Raw genomic sequence first — 22595 nt, 5'->3', positions numbered from 1 at the left:
AAGATGGTATCTGTTCTTTCGGACATGTCCGAAAGAACAGATACCATCTTAGTGTATATATACACTCCTGGAAATTGAAATAAGAACACCGTGAATTCATTGTCCCAGGAAGGGGAAACTTTATTGACACATTCCTGGGGTCAGATACATCACATGATCACACTGACAGAACCACAGGCACATAGACACAGGCAACAGAGCATGCACAATGTCGGCACTAGTACAGTGTATATCCACCTTTCGCAGCAATGCAGGCTGCTATTCTCCCATGGAGACGATCGTAGGGATGCTGGATGTAGTCCTGTGGAACGGCTTGCCATGCCATTTCCACCTGGCGCCTCAGTTGGACCAGCGTTCGTGCTGGACGTGCAGACCGCGTGAGACGACGCTTCATCCAGTCCCAAACATGCCCAATGGGGGACAGATCCGGAGATCTTGCTGGCCAGGGTAGTTGACTTACACCTTCTAGAGCACGTTGGGTGGCACGGGATACATGCGGACGTGCATTGTCCTGTTGGAACAGCAAGTTCCCTTGCCGGTCTAGGAATGGTAGAACGATGGGTTCGATGACGGTTTGGATGTACCGTGCACTATTCAGTGTCCCCTCGACGATCACCAGTGGTGTACGGCCAGTGTAGGAGATCGCTCCCCACACCATGATGCCGGGTGTTGGCCCTGTGTGCCTCGGTCGTATGCAGTCCCGATTGTGGCGCTCACCTGCACGGCGCCAAACACGCATACGACCATCATTGGCACCAAGGCAGAAGCGACTCTCATCGCTGAAGACGACACGTCTCCATTCGTCCCTCTATTCACGCCTGTCGCGTCACCACTGGAGGCGGGCTGCACGATGTTGGGGCGTGAGCGGAAGACGGCCTAACGGTGTGCGGGACCGTAGCCCAGCTTCATGGAGACGGTTGCGAATGGTCCTCGCCGATACCCCAGGAGCAACAGTGTCCCTAATTTGCTGGGAAGTGGCGGTGCGGTCCCCTACGGCACTGCGTAGGATCCTACGGTCTTGGCGTGCATCCGTGCGTCGCTGTGGTCCGGTCCCAGGTCGACGGGCACGTGCACCTTCCGCCGACCACTGGCGACAACATCGATGTACTGTGGAGACCTCACGCCCCACGTGTTGAGCAATTCGGCGGTACGTCCACCCGGCCTCCCGCATGCCCACTATACGCCCTCGCTCAAAGTCCGTCAACTGCACATACGGTTCACGTCCACGCTGTCGCGGCATGCTACCAGTGTTAAAGACTGCGATGGAGCTCCGTATGCCACGGCAAACTGGCTGACACTGACGGCGGCGGTGCACAAATGCTGCGCAGCTAGCGCCATTCGACGGCCAACACCGCGGTTCCTGGTGTGTCCGCTGTGCCGTGCGTGTGATCATTGCTTGTACAGCCCTCTCGCAGTGCCCGGAGCAAGTATGGTGGGTCTGACACACCGGTGTCGATGTGTTCTTTTTTCCGTTTCCAGGAATGTAGTTAAGGCTCACCGGCCACTAGACCATCTTTTTCTTCTGTGCGAATGCACAAACAGTGCCCGAACTCTTACGGGAATCGGCAACGCGCCGCGAGTAATGAGTATAATGGGCGGGGGCACTACGAATGTAGTGCGGGACAATACGTTGAGAATGTGAGTTTCGCGGGAGGCGTGCCAGAGATAAATCGCTGCAGTCGCGCTATCCTCTGTGGCTTAGATGCCGGCATGGTAGCTCAGCGTGCTCGGTCAGAGAACCGGTTGGTCTCTGTAATAAAAAACTGAGTGGAAGGATCAGCCACCGAACTTGAACAGGATGTCTTGCGTTGCGACGTCCGGAAAAAAAAGAAAAAAAAATAGAGCGTCTGCCACGAAAGGAGGAGATCACGGGTTCGAGTCCCGGTCGGGGCACACATTTTCATCTGTCCCCGTTGACGTATGTCAACACCGCCTGTAAACAGCTAAGGGTGTTCATTTCATTGTAATTTTATGTAATCTACCTGAAGATTCTTTGAATATTTAACTTCACGGTCCAATTAAATTAATATGACCAACGCCTATGTTCGACGACAGTGTGCAATAACTACTTACAGACGGCAGGTAGCAGTACTGGCAGCGGAGCTACACCAAGCATGTCGGGGGAAGGCGGAGGACAGTTTAATTGTTGAAACTTTCTGGCAGATTAAAACTGTGTGCCCGACCGAGACTCGAACTCGGGACCTTTGCCTTTCGCGGGCAAGTTCTCTACCATCTGAGCTACCGAAGCACGAGACGAGATACTGGCAGAAGCAAGGCTGTGAGGACCGGGCGTGAGTCGTGCTTCGGTGCTCAGATGGTAGAGCACTTGCCCGCGAAAGGCAAAGGTTCCGAGTTCGAGTCTCGGTCGGGCACACAGTTTTAATCTGCGAGGAAGTTTCATATCAGTGCACACTCCGCTGCAGAGTGAAAATCTCATTCTGGAGTTTAATTGTTGCCCTTGTGCGGGAAAGGACCGATTTATGTGACGTCCAAAAGGGCATGATCACTGGCTTTCGGGCCAAGGATGAAAGCATTTCCTAAACGGCTAAGTTTGTGAACTGTTCACGTGCCGGCCTATGTGGCCGAGCGGTTCTAGGCGCTACAGTCTGGAACCGCGCGACCTCTACGGTCGCAGGTTCGAATCCTGCCTCGAGCATGGATGTGTGTGATGTCCTTAGGTTAGTTCCGTTTAAGTAGTTCTAAGTTCTAGGGGACTGATGACCTCAGCAGTTAAGTCCCATAGTGCTCAGAGCCATTTGAACCCATTTTTTTGTTCACATGCCGCAGTGGTTAAAATATACCATACATGGCAAAATGGCGCTATCCAAAACCGGTGCCATGGCAACTATGGTGCATCACGGGTCATAGATCACAGGTGTAGAGGACGGCTGTGGAGATGTGTACTGGCGAATAGACGTGCAACAGTTGAGCAACTGACGGCCCAAGTGAACCAACGACGGTTCAGAGAACGTTGCTGCGTATGGGCTTCCGCATCACGCGCATGGCTCGTACACCAATGCTGACTACTGTTCGTCGGCAACGAAGGCTGGAATTTGCCCGCAAATACCGCAACTGGACGTCCAATGAATGGTGATAGATGGCCTTTTCAGATGGTTCACGATGCTCCGTCAGCCACATTGCATGTACAGCATTAAACGTCTGAAAGCAATTAACCTACAACCAGGAAGGAGCGTTATGGTCTGTGGAATGTTTGCATGGCATAACCTGCGTTATCTCTTCATTCTGGAAGACACAATGGATCAACATATGTTTGCATCTGTTCCTGGGGACAATTTCCATCCTTAAATGCAGTTTGTTATTTCTTGGCAGGACAATGCACCGTGTTACACAGCTCGCAGTGTATGTGTGTGGTTCAAAGAGCAGCAGAATGAGTTTACCGTACTCTCCCGGCCACGAAACCCCAGGATTTTCAATCAGTTGAGAATCTGTGGGACCACCTAGATAGGATTGATTGCACCGTAGATTCTCACCCGAGGGGCCTAGCGCAGCTGGCCACGGCATTGGAGATGGCATGTCTCCACATCACTATCCGTAACTTCCAGGACCTCACTGACTCTGTTCCTGCCCTGCTCACGATGCAGAAGATGGTTATTCAGGCATTTGACAGGTGCTCAAATTAATGTGACCGGGCAGTGTATAATTAGTCTTAATAGAGAACCGTGATTTTCACATGTTATTGCACATTCAGGAATCGAATTTTTTGAAACTAATCGGATAACTGTTGTGTGCTAAGGAAGAAATTTCTAATAGATGTCTTTCTGGGAGTTCGAAGCTAGTGATAGGTGCGGTATACTATACCCCTTGTCCGAAAATAAAATCCAGTGATTTTTAGATACATCATCAATAATAACACGAAATTCTGGACACCACTGATCGTAGAAACTCGTAACGTTGGAAAGGGGATAGAGAAGAAGGAGCTAAGATAGTGCTAGAAGGAAAGAAGGAACATCTGGGTTTAATGTCCCATCGGCGATGAAGTTATCGGAGCAGAAGTTCCGACTAGGCGAAGGATGGAAATACTTGCTGTATTCTTGCGAAAGAACCATCCATGAATTTGCCTTAAATTGTTTAGCGAAACCACAGAAAACAGGGATTTGAATCGCAGTCATCCCGAGTGTCAGTCTAGCGTGGTAGCCATTACGCTACCTAGTCGGTAATAGTATTAGAAGGGAACATGTTTGCCTACAGAACTAAAGTAAATTTCGGAAAGTGGTGTCTACCGACCAGTCATCTCGCAGTCTGCTTCGTCTTTTGACAACACTTTAAAATGTCAAATTGCATTATCGTTCGGACCCCACATTAAACTGTATGTCCCCTATGGCTAGCTGGGCAATTTAGTTCAAAAGTTGGAAGAAAGCAAGGCTATACGAGGAGTGGCTACAAAATAAAAAAATAAAAAAAGGGATTGATTCTGTCACAGAGTAAGTATACACCAAAGATTAACGACCAACAGCTGTGAAGCATGAAGTCTTCTCACTCAAATGCGGCGTCTCTGGTTCCTGTAGACAAATCAGTGTAGCCGTATCCTTCGTTTGTGTAAGAGGTGTCGCTTTGTTTTGCCGGAAAAATGACAAGTGTAATAATAAAGCAATGGTTTGTTGTGAGGTTTCACACGTAAATTAGAAAAACTGCTACTGCTACTGACTTTTACTAAAAGAAGTGTATGGCGAAGACTGTTTATCATGTACGCGAGTTTTTGAGTGGTAAAAGCTGTTCCAAGTTGGCCATGAAGACGATGAAGATGACTCACACCCGGGATTCCCTTCGACTTCAAAGACGGATGAAAATATCGAAAAAGTAAGAAATCTGATTCGACCTGACCGTCGATTCAGTATTAGATCGATTGCTGAAACTGTAGGAATTGAAAAATAATGCGTAAGGCCAATTTTACACAATCAGTTCAACGAGGGAAAAGTGTGCGGGAAACTGGTGACGAAATTTCTTACAATCTAACAAAAGGAAGATTGTAAAAGTGTTTGTACTGCCACTGAATACTACTGAAAATGATCCTCATTCCTTGGAAGCAGTGATAGCTCTGATCTTGGTTTTTCGATTATGATCCAGAACCTAAGCGTCAATCCATGCACTGGCAGGGCTCAACTTCACCGAGAGCGTAAAAAACTCGAATGAACAAATAAATATTCAAAGCGATGTTGATTGTTTTTTCGGTGTTTACGGGATTGTATATCTTCACTGGGTTCCTGAAGGTCAAATTATTAATTATCTTTACTACCTTGAGATTCTTGCTTAACTCCGTGAGAAAATAAAAGAAAGAACGACCCGAACTGTACAAGAACAAGTCATGGTCAGCATAAAGACAACGCGCCGTCTCATACCGCATAGTGTGTAAGATTTTTCTAGCGCAGTACAGCATTCCGTGCTGGGCCATACATCTTATTCGCCTGAGCTAGGAGCATGCGACCTTTATCTACAATGCGCAACAAAATTGGTGGATAACTTTTTCGAAACGCTGTAATTGCCTCCCATTGCGACGCATTAAGTTCGAAGTTTGACTCAAAGGCGCCTACAAGCTCCCTCTATAGTGGTGCAAAAGCATGGCGACCTGCGACGTCGCCCTTGCGCCCAGCGACGCTTCAGGCAGCAAAGTGTCGAAAAAAAAGGCGGTAACTCAGAAGATTAAGAGAGCTTCAAGATGGATTAATGACGTTACATTGGCACCTAAGGGTTAGGCAACCTCTTTAACGCACCCTTAGGTACGGTTTGCCTACTTTCAGGCGCTGGAGCAGCCGCGAAACTAAAGCGATGTCCATGTTTCCCACCGGTACATTTTTAAGGTGCTCAACAAAGAAGCGTGGGTGCCACAGATGGTGTTGCCGAACGGGGGTCTTGGAGGGATCCTTCGCCGCTTTATTTACGCATATGATATGATAATGTCGCACCCCGCCCCCTCCCCCCAGCCCCCTCTCGCCCTCACAGTGATCACGCCACAGGCGAGCGAGAAACAGAAGAGAAAGCATAAAACGCCTTCGCTGCTTCGGAACACGCTCAAATTTCGTTGAATGGTTTTTAAAGGTCCCCAGTGGTTCACCCTGCACATCAGAGCAAAAAATTGCGGTCGCATTAAGCTCCAAATGGGGTCAGATCAGATTCAGTGGTGTTGCAGCCCCACAACGCCCTTACAGTAGGGTTGAAACGTCCAAGGAGTGGCAGCATTATCGAACGCTGTCCAGAACGTTACCCTGTTACTCATCGCACTGCAAGCCGTCGTTTTCGACGTCGAAAAGCGTGGGAATCAACTCCCCAAGAGAAGGCATGGTTTCATTGACGCCCTTTATACCACCACCTGAGGGCCTTTTGTGTCAATTCTGATCGGCGTTGTCTGTGAAATATTACTTCCGGCCACCCATAAGAAAGCTGGGCGATTTCAACGCTGGGTGCTCTGGTTCTGATCTGCACTGCATAGGCGGCAGAAGAAGGGGTGAAATGTGGGTAAGAATGGCTGGGCTGTGAAGACCTTTCCATAGCGTGACACTCCCACGCTGGCGTTGGGAAGAATTGTGGTGAAATTTGGCGCCAGTGTAACGCCATTAAATCAAGCTCTCGTCAACTTCTGAGCTGTGGTTTTTTTCCCCATGTGTCGACACCTTGCTGTCAGCACCATTACAGAGGAACGTTGTAATTACGTATCAGCCAAATTTCAAACTTAAGCGTCGGAACAGAAGAAAATTAGGGGATTTCGAAGAAGCGATCCTTTAATATTGTTGCGCAGTGTATTTCCCAAGGTGAATCTGCATTAAAAGTAAGAAGACTTCAGTCCGTTGAAGCAGTGAAAGAGAAGGTGACATGCATTATCAAGAAGCTTACAGAGGAAGACCTCCAGCACTGTTTCCATCAATCGAAAATTCGCATGGAGGGATAGAAGAGGGGAATATATTGAGAGTGATAATAGGTAAATAGGTATGTTTCTGAAATAAAATATTTTACGGCAATAGTCCCATTATTTTATAGTCACATCTAGTATAACCTACAACAGGACCATGCCTATCAAAGCAGTAATTCAAACCAACCTTCGGGTTTAGGACAGGTTTACCTTTATGGAGAAGCATTTCGTTTGCGTACAGTTCTTCCGGTATGCCAGATATTTCGCAGCACTGATGCTACTCACGTCCCTAATAATTATTTAAATTTCCGCGCGATCAGGTTACATCCCCTATCGGGTTCTCCAAGAAAGAAAAAATATTTGTGGTAGCATCTGAAAGCGAACTCCGGTCCTTCACGAGGCAGTAAGACACGATGAACACCCAGCTAGAGGGGCACACGGCATCCTGGAGAGCGCGTCATTTGTTTATATCCGGAAAATGGTTCAAATGGTTCTGAGCAATATGGGACTTATCATCTGAGGTCATCAGTCCCCTAGACTTAGAACTAGTTAAACCTAACTAACCTAAGGACATCACACACATCCATGCCCGAGGCAGGATTCGAACCTGTGACCGTAGCGGTCGCGCGGTTCCAGATATCCGGAAAAGGCAGGTCCTTTTTTCTGATAGGGATTTCGATCTTTTATCTTCAGAGGCTACAATCGCGTGGCACGGCATGCTAGTATGCAATATACTTATCAGAGAGAGAGATGGTTACTTTTTCTGACGTTTTAAAACAACTAATGTTATACGAAATTAAGAGAACCTACGCCCGAGGTGAGAACCAAAACCCCGACGGCGGCTGCAAGATGAGGACGCTACCCTCGAACAACAAAGCAGACCTGTGCCATAGGAATTACAGTGCGGTACCGCGGGACAGCTAACCGGTGTAATGGATTGGGACCGCCTCCGATGTAATCGTCAGTGGTTCGTGATTAAGGAGCAGATAGTAATTCATGTACAAGTGTGGCCGGCGTTTTTATTTCTCAATGACCATAAAATTGTGCGTCGCTCGCATATCAATCATATGATCTGCCATAGGCATTTGAGTTGTTGATGGTGTTTAGCGTAAAATATCTACATGCATACGGATGAGCGTGGTCTTGTGCATAAATTGGCGGGAAAAGAAAGTGTTACGCATGAAGCACCAGTCGGATACTTACCAAACGTTGTGGAGAAGTTCATTACATAACGAGAATTAAACGGTTAAATATTCATTTCATTCAGCACGGAAGTCCATCGATAATGGTGGCATGAGGTGTGACCTCACTGTCACGAATACATTCTTGTATTCGATGTGACATGGAAGAAAACAGATTCAAACGACACTGTGAGGAATTTCTTCCCATTCTTGGAACACATGCTGCGTCAGTTCATGAACTGCAGCTAGAGGCTAGTATCAAAGTATACGTCTTCTCACAGTATCCTTGAGATGCTCTGTAGATGACAAATTGTTGGGTCTGACGACCCAGTCAGGTATCCGTACATTCCTCGAGGTGTTTGTGGTGTGAACTGCGGTGTGGAACCACGTATTGCCCTGCTGGAATATACTCTTTGGATGCATGTCCAGTGGTATGACAACAGGGTTAATCAGGGATGCCACATACTGACGAACAATCCAAATCCTTTCAAGTATTACCAAATCAGTTCTGTTGTCATATCCAATATCTTATCACACCATGATTCCAGGAGTCGAAGATGTATGGGTCTCGAGAAACGCCCCGGGTTCCCGGGTTCGATTCCCGGCGGGGTCAGGGATTTTCTCTGCCTCGTGATGACTGGGTGTTGTGTGACGTCCTTATAAAAAGCCCGCATCTCGTGGTCGTGCGGTAGCGTTCTCGCTTCCCACGCCCGGGTTCCCGGGTTCGACTCCCGGCGGGGTCAGGGATTTTCTCTGCCTCGTGATGGCTGGGTGTTGTGTGCTGTCCTTAGGTTAGTTAGGTTTAATTAGTTCTAAGTTCTAGGGGACTGATGACCATAGATGTTAAGTCCCATAGTGCTCAGAGCCATTTCGAGAAACGCTGCTTCCTGTGATCTTTCACCAGATCGTCAACGAACGCAGTGACACTGATTTATCGTCACAAATAGAAGCGGAACCCATCGTTGAGCATCGTAGAAGGTTAGTCAATGACCCAGTTGACTCTGGCTCCACACAATGCAACTCTGTGCTGTCTATAGCACAGCGTTAGCGGTAACAACTTTCAGTGATCCGCTTCCCACGCCTCGCGGTGAGATGCTGCATGTAACCTCTGCTCGTGTTTCAGCTGCTGTCATCTGTTTTTTCGTAAGAGCCAAGCGGACACCCCTATGACCTTCTCCTGCCATAGTGCTTCTCGAAGGAGTCCTCTTTTGTCCAGAGTCCATCGCGCCACTACAGCCAACTGTGTGCGCGATCTGTCTTTACGATGCTTCCATGTTCCTCACCCCAAGGATTCGATCTTTCTCAAAGTCAGAAAGGATAATGGAAGAACCTAAACTGCAGTTCACTCCCTAAATGCTTTGACATCCTTATAGCAGGCCTGGGTCGCGAAGGGAAGCCGTATACTTTCATCCTAGCCTCCAGGCGGAAATCCGCATGAACTGACAAAGCGAACTGTCGGTGTAATGCTGACATATTCCTCCCAACTATTGTTCGAACTTGCTCAAAGCTCGAAAGACGGTGACAAGTTGAATGTGCACCTCCTCTTGACATTCTATGTTGCGATCTTTTCTTGAAGTTCCAATAACGTTAGACAACAGTAGCCATCATGTGCTCACACCATTTTTCATACATCAACATAGTCTAGCCTGTCGATAGTTGCGGAGGGTGGTAATGCGAGGGCTGTCCAGAAAGTAAGTTCCGATCAGATGCGAAATGGACACCACAGTGAAAACCCGATGAAGCTTTGCACAGATGTGTTGGGTAGTTTCTCTAGTATGACTGTCGATCGCATCAAGACGCTCTTTTCAGTTGTGAGCACACTGTGAGTGAGTAAAGGTGCCTAGAACAACGATGTCTCCCGCCAAGTAGGACGGCCCGCTGAGAGGCTTCGCCTTAACGAATGCAGCCCACCTAGCACAACGGCCACGCACTTCCTCCCTCATGGCAATACTCACCCGCACTCTGCAGGGGCAGTGAAGTCGCTCCTGCAGCCTTTTCGATGGGAAGTGTTCGATCACCCACCACACAGCCCTAATTGGCTCGTTCTGAGTATCATCTCTGTTCACATTGAAACGTCCCCTTAGAAAAATTATAAATGACTGTGCTTAAACTGACACACAATATTTTTAGCGCAACGCAATCTTTCAATAATCCCTACAAAAGAATGGCCCTGACTAACATTAACCTATACCTTTCACATATCACTTACCTCACAAAAATCTTCGTTACTCGAACTACTGCAATACGGCGAGCGCCAATACTGCCAGCTAAATAAAAGATTCTAACTACTGACGGCTCTAACTACTGATGGGCATAGTTAGCAAATGAAAGATTTTGATAGAGAACAAACAATGTATTTACCTTAATAGTGCTCAAAAGTCATAATATATATATAGCAGTTCAAGACATCCAGTCTTACAAATTTACTGTCTCTGTCCAGATTACCCGCTCTCAAAACTCCGCCATCTCACTCCCCACATCCACCACTGCTGGCGGCTCACCTCCAACAGCGCAACGCTACGCGCTGTTAACAGCCAACTGCCCAATACTACAACAGCGAATATTACAACAATGCCACCCAACCACAGACTGCACACAGCACAGCCAGTGATTTTCATACAGAGCGCTACGTGGCGTTACCAATATAAAAACCTAAACAGCCTACTTACAACATGAAACGCTGGATAGGCTACGCGCTATAGACCGGCGTAGACAATTATTGGGAAGCACAGGCGGCTGCCTTCTATGACGATGGTGTTGGAAATTTGTATAATACTCCGATAAATGTCTAAGTCGGAGCGGCGACTATGTAGACAAGTATCTGGAAAGCGTAGTTAACTCTTGCAAATAAAATGTTTCTGATTTTCACTGTGGTTTCAGTTTAACGACCGATCGGAACTTACTTTCTGGTCAACCCTCGTATTACTAAGAACAACGAATAAATACTTTTTTTCAACGAAAATGTCTTACTCTTGTGGGTTTCAACGTGCTGAGTTCTAATATGATGACAAAAAGCTGCATACCCACCATTCTTTACATTTAACAGTCGATATTTACAAACCGCTTTTCAGTGATTTTAGAGATATAAATTTCACCTACTTCTCTTTATTTCGCAAGAACCTCATGAACCCGAAAAAATTGCTTCTATTTCTACACACCAAGTTGAGTCTAACGAAACAATTTATACAACGTTACCTAACGTTCAAGTAGAGAGGGAAGACTGGTTACCATTCAAGGAGGTTGCTACTGAGTTCTTAGGCAATAATAAGCTAAACATCATATTTCTGTTGCCTCAGCACACTGGAAAGGTTCAGGAGTTTCACAGTTCGATGAAGAGTGATGAGCTTTAAGATTCACTTTATGTACAGCCATTTTCAGTTTTTCCCTGAAACGTTTCGTGAAAACGTCAAGTGATAGAAAGCCGGTATCATATCCGCTGAAATACCAGTCACTTCACAGTGACGTAACAACAAACAAGTCACCGTAGAAAAAGCTATATTAGACGCTACAAGGAGAGGGGTAAAGGATACGTAAGCAAATGGATACAAATTTCCTATGTAATAAAGAGGGGTCCATGTTTGTACTTAAATAAAATCTTTGATCGCATTGAAAAATGAGATTGTATTCATTACAATTTCATGTATTTTGTGAATTTTCTAGTTTATTCCGAAATCACATTATGACAAAATTGTACGTCATAGAAAAAAGCGGTGAACAGTGTGTCAAAAATGAATTCAGTTAAAAAAAAGAACACTTAGGATTAAGTTATTATTGTACCAACATTTTATGGTGGCCGTTTTAGGTGGGCGGGGGTACTGAATTGTGGTTGCTTTAGAAGCTAGTAAGGGTTGGGTCTAACTAGTTTACGGAACTGTAAAATTCACCAATTAATTGCAGTAGGTAATGCTTGGAAAGTCAGCTTTGCTTAGTGTTGTGCGTTGATCATTGTTTCCTTTTCTTATTTTGAAACGAATGAGGAGACTTCTCCAGATCTATCACATGGTTTGAGTGCGGGTCCCACTGCGCTTAAAAGAATCGGCAATCACTATTATAGTTCTGCTGTCGGAGAAGGACAAATGCAGAGTGCGGGCTACCAGCCCTGAGAGAGGGAGGTGGGACTTGTTCTTTCACAGCTCCTTTGATCCAGCAGCTGTCTAAGTTTACGTGTGCTTACACTTCCGAGCTATTGCCACATTGAAGTGCTAAAAAAAAAAGTAAGCAAAGAAATATATTTTCGTTGGCCTGCGTCGGTGATGATACATACTTGTGTGAGCGTGGCGCCGCCGGTGACGTAGTCCCTGGTGACGGTGACCACGGGGAAGCCGGTCTGCAGCGTCCACGTGTCCATCACCTGGCGCACGGTTATGTCATGTGGCAGCGAGCCAGAGTCGTGCGCCTGCTCCGTCAGCGCGGCCCACAGGTCGTTCTGCGTCGAGCTCTGGTACTTCCTGCAACACAGCCGCAGTGAGTGCCAAAGTAGTGACCGAACCACTGTGTAGCGTAGCAACAGTGCTGTAGTGTTGTGTAAATGTCTCCCAATTATGCTAAATGCGTTTCGTGGGGTGATGCAACGCTGCGCAAGACCTTAAGACTGGACAGAAGGCAAATGCGGCATCCTCCAGACGTGGAGCTTCCAGCGTGGCAGTTTGGTGATGTGGCAGGGGAACAACGTTCCCGCTAACTATTGGCAAAAAGTAGCCGAAATATAAAAAAAATCCTAGTCCCTGATTGGTCGAAGAGTTTGACGCCAGGGATGGCTGTTACTACTCGGGCATAATGGCTTAATTATCATTAGTTAAAATCATAATCATATGGCTGCCTCCCGGCCAATGACACCAAACGCTCATTTCCATTTCCATAATCATATGGCAACACAAACGGTCGTGAGATGTTGACAGTCGTAATTATTGGTTCAAATGGCTCTGAGCACTATGGGACTCAACTGCTGAGGTCATTAGTCCCCTAGAACTTAGAACTAGTTAAACCTAACTAACCTAAGGACATCACAAACATCCATGCCCGAGGCAGGATTCGCACCTGCGACCGTAGTGGTCTTGCGGTTCCAGACTGCAGCGCCTTTAACCGCACGGCCACTTCGGCCGGCTCGTAATTATTAAACTGGGCGTGAATGTGAATATTATAAAGTGTTATTAAGCGCCATTGGCCCAAAGGTTGTGTGACATCAGTGACTATAAAATTGTTTTGATATTGTGCTGTGGTAGGAATTGAAAACAGCTATTAAAGCTGGCATAAAAAAAAATGTTCAAATGTGTGTGAAATCTTATGGAACTTAACTGCTAACGTCATCAGTCCCTAAGCTTACACACTACTTAACCTAAATTATCCTAAGGACAAACACACACACCTATGCCAGAGGGAGGACTCGAACCTCCGCCGGGATCAGCCGCACAGTCCATGACTACAGCGCCGTAGACTGCTCGGCTAATCCCGCGCGGCAAAGCTGGCATCCCTAAAATTTACCTGAAGTGTTCATTCTGAAGTCAAGTTCCTCGCTGTTCCACGACTTTCGCATAACAGTACTCTGGCATCTCAAGACCCACTCAGTAAATCTGCGACCTGGTAATATCAGCTGCTGCGAAACGGACATCATCTGTAGAAGACGCCAGGTAGGAGACCTCTGTAGATACGCTTGGCGAGGTGCAACGAATTTGTTCATCTCCAAACACAACTCTCGCGTGTATGGTCGGTTTAGTGCAAACAGACGCCGTGGAACATACTTACCAGCGTAAGGGAAGTTTGTATTCCTTTTATTTTCTCCTTATTTCAATGTTATGCTTAATAATTTTGATTGAAACAAATTTTTCTTAATAATAGAAGTAATAAAAGGCTTCACTTAAGTTTAATGATAAAAATCATGCTATCCATAACATGATGAAACTACGTGTTTATTAACTGATTTCTTTATTAAATACAAGACCGTAAAGACCACAGATACTGGAAGTGCATGGTCATACCTGAAAACATTAGGTGTAGGAGGTGGTGCGCCACTAACGTGCAGCAACGCCGGAAGTAAGAAAGAGTATCTAATGTGCCGGATGTTAGTTTGTAACAAGAAAGTTACAGAAAGTTCTTAGCCTATGTACAACTTCTGTGGCATTAATAGCACGCGACGCGATTCAAAAATGGTTCAAATGGCTCTGAGCACTATGAGACTTAATATCTATGGTCATCAGTCCCCTAGAACTTAGAACTACTTAAACCTAACTAACCTAAGGACATCACACAACACCCAGTCATCACGAGGCAGAGAAAATCCCTGACCCCGCCGGGAATCGAACCCGGGAACACGGGCGCGGGCGATGCGATTCCTTTGGAGGCTTACTGTGCAATAACGCGAGATACTGGCAGCATCAGGGAAGTAACTTGAAGCTACAGAAAATTGTGACTAAAGAAGATATTTTAGGATAATAACAAATATCCATTCATTCGCCTATAAAACTGAGTTAGTTTTTTGTAACTTACGTTGCGGAAGTGCACACAAGGCAGAGAAGGGGCTTGCTTTAGCATTAGCGCACCGTGCACCAGGACTTAGTACTTGACTCCCATAGCAGAGGAGCCCGCATATGAACGCTCAACAAAAATATTAGCCTCCGAGCTAAAAAGTACTTTTGTGAGTACTAATACATTTCAAATACTGCGTCGACGTTCGCGTAGAAGCACGTTAGTTAACGCGTCGTTTAGGCAGTGACTTTCGACTGTGTTAGAAAGCACAATTTTGATTGTGAAGCTACTGACATCGATTTGTTGTAGAATCATGGAACACATTTTGTGTTCAGACATTATGACCTTTCTAGACTCTGAGAAGATCATATGCAGAAACCAGCACGGTTTTAAGAAACAGCGGTCATGCGAGACACAGCTGGCCCTCTTTGTGCATGGTATACAACAGGCTTTAGATACCGGCTTCCAGATTGATGCCATATTTCTTGACTTACGAAAGGGGTTCGACTTAGTTCCGCACTGTCGCTTGCTCCAAAAAGTGCGCGCTTACCGCCTATCCGATGACACATGCGGTTGGATAGATAGTTTTCTAACAGACAGGGAGCAGTACGTCGTCCTGAACGGGGTGACTTCAACAGAAAGAAGCGTAACTGCAGGTGCGCCCCAAGGCAGTGCAATAGGTCCGCTGCTTTTTACGATTTACATAAACGATCTGGTTGATGGTATTGACAGCGGCATTAGACTGATTGCCGATAATGCTGTAGTCTACAGGAAAGTAGTATCACATGAAAGTTGTGAACACATCAATGAGGATTTGCAGAAAATAAATGCGTGGTGTAATGAATGGCAGTTATCTCTCAATATTAGTAAGTGTAACCTACTGCGTATAAGAAGGCAAAAATCCCCATTAATGTACGAGTACAAAATAAATGCCCAGTCTTTGAAGCGGTAGCATCCGTTAAATATCTGGATGTATTCGAAATGATCTCAAATGGAATGATCAGATTACACAAGTAACGGGCAAGGCGAACTCTAGATTGCGGTTTATTGGTAGAATCCTGAAACTATGCAGTCCTTCAACAAAGGAAATATACAATACGTTAGTTCGTCCAGTCTTATTGTTCGTCTGTATGGGACTCTTACCAGCTGGGTCTGATTCAAGAGATTGAGAAGGTCCAAAGAATAGCGGCATGATTCGTGACTGGTACATTTAGCCATCGCTAGAGCGCTACAAATCTCATAAAAGGTTGAAGTGGGACACACTCGCAGATAGACGGAGCGCTAAGCGGAAGGGGCTGCTCACTGAATTCCGTAATCCGATCTTCGCCGAGGATGTAGAGCATATATTATTACCACCAACTTCCAGATCGTGCAGTTATCACCATTCAAAGATAAGGGAAGTAAGAGCTCGTACTGAGGCGTTAAGACTTTGTTTCTCCCTCGTGCGATCCGCGAGTGGAGCAGCCGGGGTTGGGGGGGGGGGGGAGAGGGGGATACGACTCTGGCGCGAATAGTGCCCTCCGCCACACACCACTTGGTGTCTAGCGGAGTGTACATGTAGATGTAGATGTACTTGGAACGACGGTAGGACCACGTTCTCAAGTAAAGAAGCTGCTACACCAAGACGGGTAAATGATTACGGCGTTTGGTTTTGCACTAAAGATGGGTCAAATGGCTCTGAGCACTATGGGACTTAACATCTGAGATCATCAGTCCCCTAGAACTTAGAACTACTTAAACCTAACTAACCTAAGGACATCACACATATCCATGCCCGAGGCAGGATTCGAACCTGTGACCGTAGCAGCCGCGCGGTTCCGAACGGAAGCGCCTAGAACCGCTCGGTCACCGCGGCCGTCTTGCACTCAAGAGATTTTCAATATTTTCTTTGGTTTCAGTCACGCTGATGGCTGACTGGTTGCGTGGAATGCTCGTCAAAACTTAAGAAAAAGCTACTTAAAGTAACATAACATATTAACCACTCGATGGAAATGAATGAAAGTGCGGGAGCATGCTCCCAGAGGAATCCCAGATGAGCACAGAAAGTAGGACGTCATAGCTAAAAAAGGGGTGGGTCCCATAACAGGGGCAGTTGAAGGAAAGGGGAAAGACAGTCTTCGTCAATCAACGAGCAGTTACGGTGTTCTCTGGTGGTGTTCTTCATTACACCATGGACCAGAGAAGACATCTGGATGACTTCACATGCGGGTAGAATCATCGGGAAACTGAAAGAAGAGCAAAGTGTGACGAGTATGGCTCAGGAGTTTCGTATTGCTCATAGCACTGTTTCACGTGCATGAGGAGCGTTCTGAACCACCGTCACTGCTGCCCGAAAGAGAACAGGTGGTCGACTACTGTCAACTACGGCTGCAGGTGACCGCTACATTGTGTAAAAGACAAGAAGGGACACACGTCAAACAGCGAATGCAACTGCAGTCACATTAACAGGTCTACAAGGAACGCAGCCTCACGCTTCACTGCGGCACGATGACTGCATTGGTTGGTCTCTGTGTCCGACGACCAGTACGTTGTGTTCCGTTCATATCTGCACATCTCCGGCACCGTTTGCTATGGTGCCAAAGCATAGGGACTGGAGCAGCGACGAGTGGGGTCACGCGCTCTCTGATGAGAGGAGAGTCAGCCTGAGAAGTGGTTATGGACGTAACGTCACATGACGAGAGTGGGGGACACGTAATGTACTCAGGAACATTTGTCGACCATGATCGTTTTGTGGTCTAGGTGTTAATGTTACAACAGCTTACTGACTTCATGAACCCGGTACGCACACCGGACAACGGTATTGTGACACTGTACTGTTTACCCATGTGCGCCTTGTTAGGAGTCCATTCGACCCTGACTTCATTTTTATGAATGAGAGTGCGTGACCGCATCGAACAGCAAAGTTGGAGCAGCTATTGCAATGAGAGGATATTCGGCAAAGGGACAGGCCTACCCGTTATGCGGACTTAAATCCGATTGAAATAGTGTGGGATGCGCTAGGGAGACGTCGTGTAGTACATCCATGTGCATCAATGACCATCCAACAGTTGTCAACCACGCTGGTGGAGGAATGGAACACCCTACCACTAGAACTCTTTACCAAACTTGTAGCCAGCGTGGAAGCATGTTGCAGAGCACGCGCCCTGTTAAGAACCTTTCGTAATGTTCAGGGGACCATCGCAAATCGTGGTGTCTTTGAATAAAAGTGTCATTTCTGTTCGTCTGATTGCATATTTCTTTCAGTTGGCTTGATTTGCTGGAAGAGACCAAACAGGGAGGTCATCGGTCTCATCGGATAAGGGAAGGACGGGAAAGGGAGTTCAAAAATGGTTCAAATAGCTCTAGGCACTATGGGACTTAACATCTGAGGCCATCAGTCCTATAGAGTTAGAACTACTTAAACCTAACTAACCTAAGGACATCACACACATCCATACCCGAGGCAGGATTCGAACCTGTGACCGTAGCAGCAACGCGGTTCCGGACTGAAGCGCCTAGAACCACTCGTCCACAGCGGCCGGTGAAAGGGAGTCAGCCGTGCCCTCAGGAAGGACCCAATCCCGCTATTTGCCTGAAGCAATCTAGGGAAATTACCGAAAACCTAAATCAGGATGGTCGGACGCGGGATTGAACCGTCCTCCTCCCGAATGCGGGTCCAGTGTGCTAACCACTGCGCCTCCTCGCTCGGTCTTTCAGTTACCTTCTCTACTATACAGCAGCAGTTCATTCTACGTATGGTCCAAGTTTCATTGAACTGTGTTTCTTGACAGTGACGCATCATTCCAAAGTCAACTTTCATCCTTAAGTTTTGCTCAACAGCGCAGTAGCCTCTGTTTAGTTTAGCACTTACGGTTGAGCCAGCTTTTCACTTTGAAGCTAAGATTATAGACCCATGAAAAGTGCATTTTGTTAGCAGTTAAAGTATTTGTGAGTTTTCTGGTCTCAAATATCTTGTAAATTCATACTGTCGTTGAACGTTATTTTCCGTTACAATCCAGCTAACGTGTGGATATTTATTTCCTAGTGAATATTTGGGTCACGATGATTTCAATTAAGACAGGACCAAGTGCAACTGTATTAAGTTTCGTGACCAGTGTAGTTTCCCGTATACTATTTTTGTGGATAATCATCTCCTTTCATGACCACCTTTTTATTAAGCTCCAAACGGAGTAACTACAGCATTTAATTGCGGGAATGGAACAGCAGGACTATCCCTTGACTACAAAGACAACTTTAATCCCTTTAGGTTCAGTTTTTATTTTAGAAAGAGTTTTCATCCTATTATCATTCAAATTAGATGGAATTATAATTTAATACTCACCAAGCCTTCTAACTTCCTTCTGGTTAGTTTAAACTTCACAGGAATTTTGTAGACAGGGCCAAGCCGGGCGGAACGCTAATTCGGTGTGAAATCGATGAGTCTATCAACGTTCCTCTTAAATATATTTACAGGTACATAATGTAATGCTTGTTATACTGAGAAGATTAGCACTTTTCTGGATGAAACGATACTGTGAATATATTGTACATACAAATTAACTATATATTTTGTAACGACAGCTTGTAACACAACTTCATTGACCGCCCACTGTAGTAGAAATATTCCAAAGAAAATTTCACAATTCCATTCAATTAACTGCCACAGAAAAGTGTAAATTTCGTAATACATAAATAATACGACACGCTATGCCGTATTAAAAAATTGTAATGATCTGTCGTTAGGTCATTACGTTAGTAGCCAGTGGAATGTAAATTAGGAGGTCCGACTTCATTAGGGAAAAAAAAATCAGAGTCATGCGCAGCCCTTCCGTCAGGGCTTCGGCGCACTGAGTGGGCTAAAATGCTTTACAAAATTTTAATATCCAAATTATAAACTCGCTACAGGATGCTAGATTGAATATTTTACGGTAAGAAACCAGTGGTCGGAAAACAATATTTCAGACGCTAAGAGGTTTTGATTGAGCAATGTGTGGAAGACGCATATTTGTAAATAGCTTGTTTTATGTCGAACAAGGCCTCGCGCATGCATACTTGTGGGGCAACATTGAGAAACAATACACAATTCGCAATTCTATGCTAGTATTGGATTACCTAGTGTAGCTTTATAGCGTTGAACTTCCTATAGCTTGTTCTCATCACAGACGAGTAATCATTCAACTGTAATGGAGTTATCTACAAGAAGATCTGGTTTAAGCAGAAGACGCACCATCCCAGTTCGATACTAATGCCCACAAACACCTGAACAGCATATACCCTCAGTACTTGTCCAATAGATAGTGCGGCCGCCGGATGTCACTCTCTTTTTTTCTATGAGCTTATACGAAGTAGCTCGGGTCTGAAACCTTTGTAGAAATTGAAGAGAACTTAAGGGTAATGTAGCAGATGCCTGTCTCATTGTACAACACACGATATAGTGTTTATTAGAGCGAGTGTGGCGAAATAACGTGTGAGCAAAAGAAAACTGACCCGGAAGATGTTCCATGCTGAGATAGGCAGCACAACTTACATCATCCGTCCCATGCAACTGATGTAAGTTGCGTTGTCTGCCTTACGTTGTATGAAACATCTTCCGGGTCAGTTTTCTCTTGCTCACACTGTATAACTGCTGCACTGAGTGAGGGTGGTGCTCGTCGCTTCGAACAGTTTTTATGAACTAAAGTAACTGTTGTACGATTAAAAGTGTACGCTAGATATTAATTTGCGACCATTTACTTATCTCAAAAAAATCAGCTTACACCCAAAAGGTATGGACATAACAAAAATTAATGTGCTTGTTACGAACGAGAGCGATCACAATAAAATATTTCATTATAGTAATTGAACCTGAATCTAGAGTTACTCGGCGTCAGCACACCAGTCCCGACGTGGCTACGAAGTAGAAATATCAATGTATTTTGAAATGAGCTATGTTGCGTTTTATTTTAATTGTTACAGCAGTGTAACATGTCAGGGTTTATATGACAGAACGCCATAATAAATTTGGTGCAACATATCCTGGACTTACTTCAACGATAAACCAGTGTGTATCCACGTCCACATCGTGTTGCCAGACTGTTGTGAAAGGTATTGCTGTGCTACTCCTGCGGAACTTTTTAAAGTAACACAAGCCTAGGGAGCAGGCTGCTCTGAGATTAGGTCTGATTCTATGATTTTTGTGTGAAGAAGGTCTCACGGCATTATTCTGATCGTAAGCACACCTTTACGGAGTAAGTTGATAGTGAAAAACTTCCATTCAAGACTTTCTGTGGGGTGTCGAGGACGTTACGGCAACTAGCCACCGTTAATTACTCTCTTTGTCAGAAACTTTTCTAATATCTGTTCAGTCTGCACGATACGACCTGCGCAAGAAACTTTAATCACAGCGGAAAATCACCGACATCTCATCGTGAGCACAATGTAAAGGACATAAAGGAAAACTGCTAAACGAAATGAAATGATGGTATGGCATTATTGGCTGGGAGACCCGACTGGGATAGCTCTGCCACGTAGTGCAAGTCTTTCAATCTGACGTCTCTTAGGCGACTTGAGCGCCGATGATAATGATGATGAGATGAAGTCATGAGAACAACATACTCTCTCAGTCCTCTATCCTCTAGATGGCAGTGAATCGAATCCAGGGTCCCACGATCTAAAGGCAGCGACGATAATCAATAGACCACGGTCTGCGTACAAGAAAACTAGAGCCCTCAGAAGACGAACCTGCGGTTTGGAAACAGGAAACGCCTCCATTTAGAATCAATAGAGTCATTACACAGGCCAACGAAAAAATTTTTCTGAATAACTTTTTTTACTTTGACAGCTGATCTTTATAGATTTTTATGAGATGAATCAAAATATAGCCTTAATTTTTTGTATCACCCATAGTTTTCGAGCAATATGCTTTTTATTATATAGTATATAAGTCCTATGGTATACGGTAAATGGGGAAATTAATGAAACGCTTTGTTAGAACAAAAAAATGGTTCAAATTGCTCTAAGCACTATGGGACTTAACTTCTGAGGTCATCAGTCCCCTAGAACTTAGAACTACTCAACCAACCCAAGGACATAACACACACCCACGCCCGAAGCAGGACTCGAACCTGCGACTGTAGCGGTCGCGCGGTTTCAGACTGTAGCGCCTATAACCAGCATGTTTTGTATTTACAGTAAGCTACTTAAAACTATGATATGTGTTAATAGAGGTATCACTTGTCAGCTGGAATTGGTTTGTATTTTCTTTTCCTTTTTCTTTGAAGCTTGTTGTGTAGCTTTTTCTGCGATGACTCGCTTGTGAACTTCTCGGTGAAGTGCATACATGTTACCATTGTGTAATAAAACAGCCTTTAAACTAGTTTTGGATGAATCAATAAACAGCCTCCAGTCTTCCTTTTTGTATTCAGTACCAAACTCATTCATCAGACCGGGAATGTAGAGCAGTACACTAAATCACCTTCTTGTTGAAAAAACTTTGAAAAATGCTGCTCGCTCTTTCTATACATGTATATGCTGGTTCCAACTGCTAATAACTTCTTTTCTTTTAACATAGAGCCAAGCAATTCAGATTTTTCTTTCGTTAAGCCCAGATCCCTAACCAAATCGTTAAACTCGGGCTGAGTAAACAAATTGGGCTCTAGACTTTCTGTATTACAGTGCACTTCATCATCATCTGGTTGATCCAAATCAGATTGTACATCAGAAAATACTTCTGTTGGAATAGAATTTAAATCATCTGGTGGTTCAGGAACCGGCAAATCTACACCATGCCCTACTGGTCGGATGGCAGACAGAAGGTTAGGGTAGCTTATTACCTTCTTGTTTTTCGAATTATAACAAGCAATATCACCACTGCAAAACTAGCAATCATAGGAATGATTTCTTGGCCCCATCCATACCATAGGAACAGCAAATCTAAAGCCTTTTTTCTCCTTTTTGGACCGTTTTCTCAGATCTTCTACTCACACATAACATGCCTTATCCGGCACCCAAGTTTAGATCCAAAGAATGATAGATAAACCTTTCTAACAAAGTCTGTAATGTTTCTCTGGTGTTTTTAATCATAAATTCACCACAAATATAACAAAAACTGTCAGCAGAGGTTTTACAACCAC

General features: G+C 45.2%; 1 protein-coding gene across 1 annotated transcript in view; it reads right to left on the bottom strand.

Moving 5' to 3' along the window:
• LOC126101360 (aminopeptidase N) overlaps positions 1-22595 on the bottom strand; it is a 360940-nt gene that overhangs the window by 102902 nt on the left and 235443 nt on the right. The window contains exon 10 of the mRNA XM_049912028.1: positions 12308-12491. Coding sequence (XP_049767985.1) covers positions 12308-12491 — 184 coding nt within the window. The remainder of the gene's footprint in view (positions 1-12307; positions 12492-22595) is intronic.

This window comes from Schistocerca cancellata, chromosome 9 (assembly GCF_023864275.1).
Source record: "Schistocerca cancellata isolate TAMUIC-IGC-003103 chromosome 9, iqSchCanc2.1, whole genome shotgun sequence".
NCBI lineage: Eukaryota > Metazoa > Arthropoda > Insecta > Orthoptera > Acrididae > Schistocerca > Schistocerca cancellata.
This window is presented reverse-complemented; position numbering and strand designations above follow the sequence as displayed.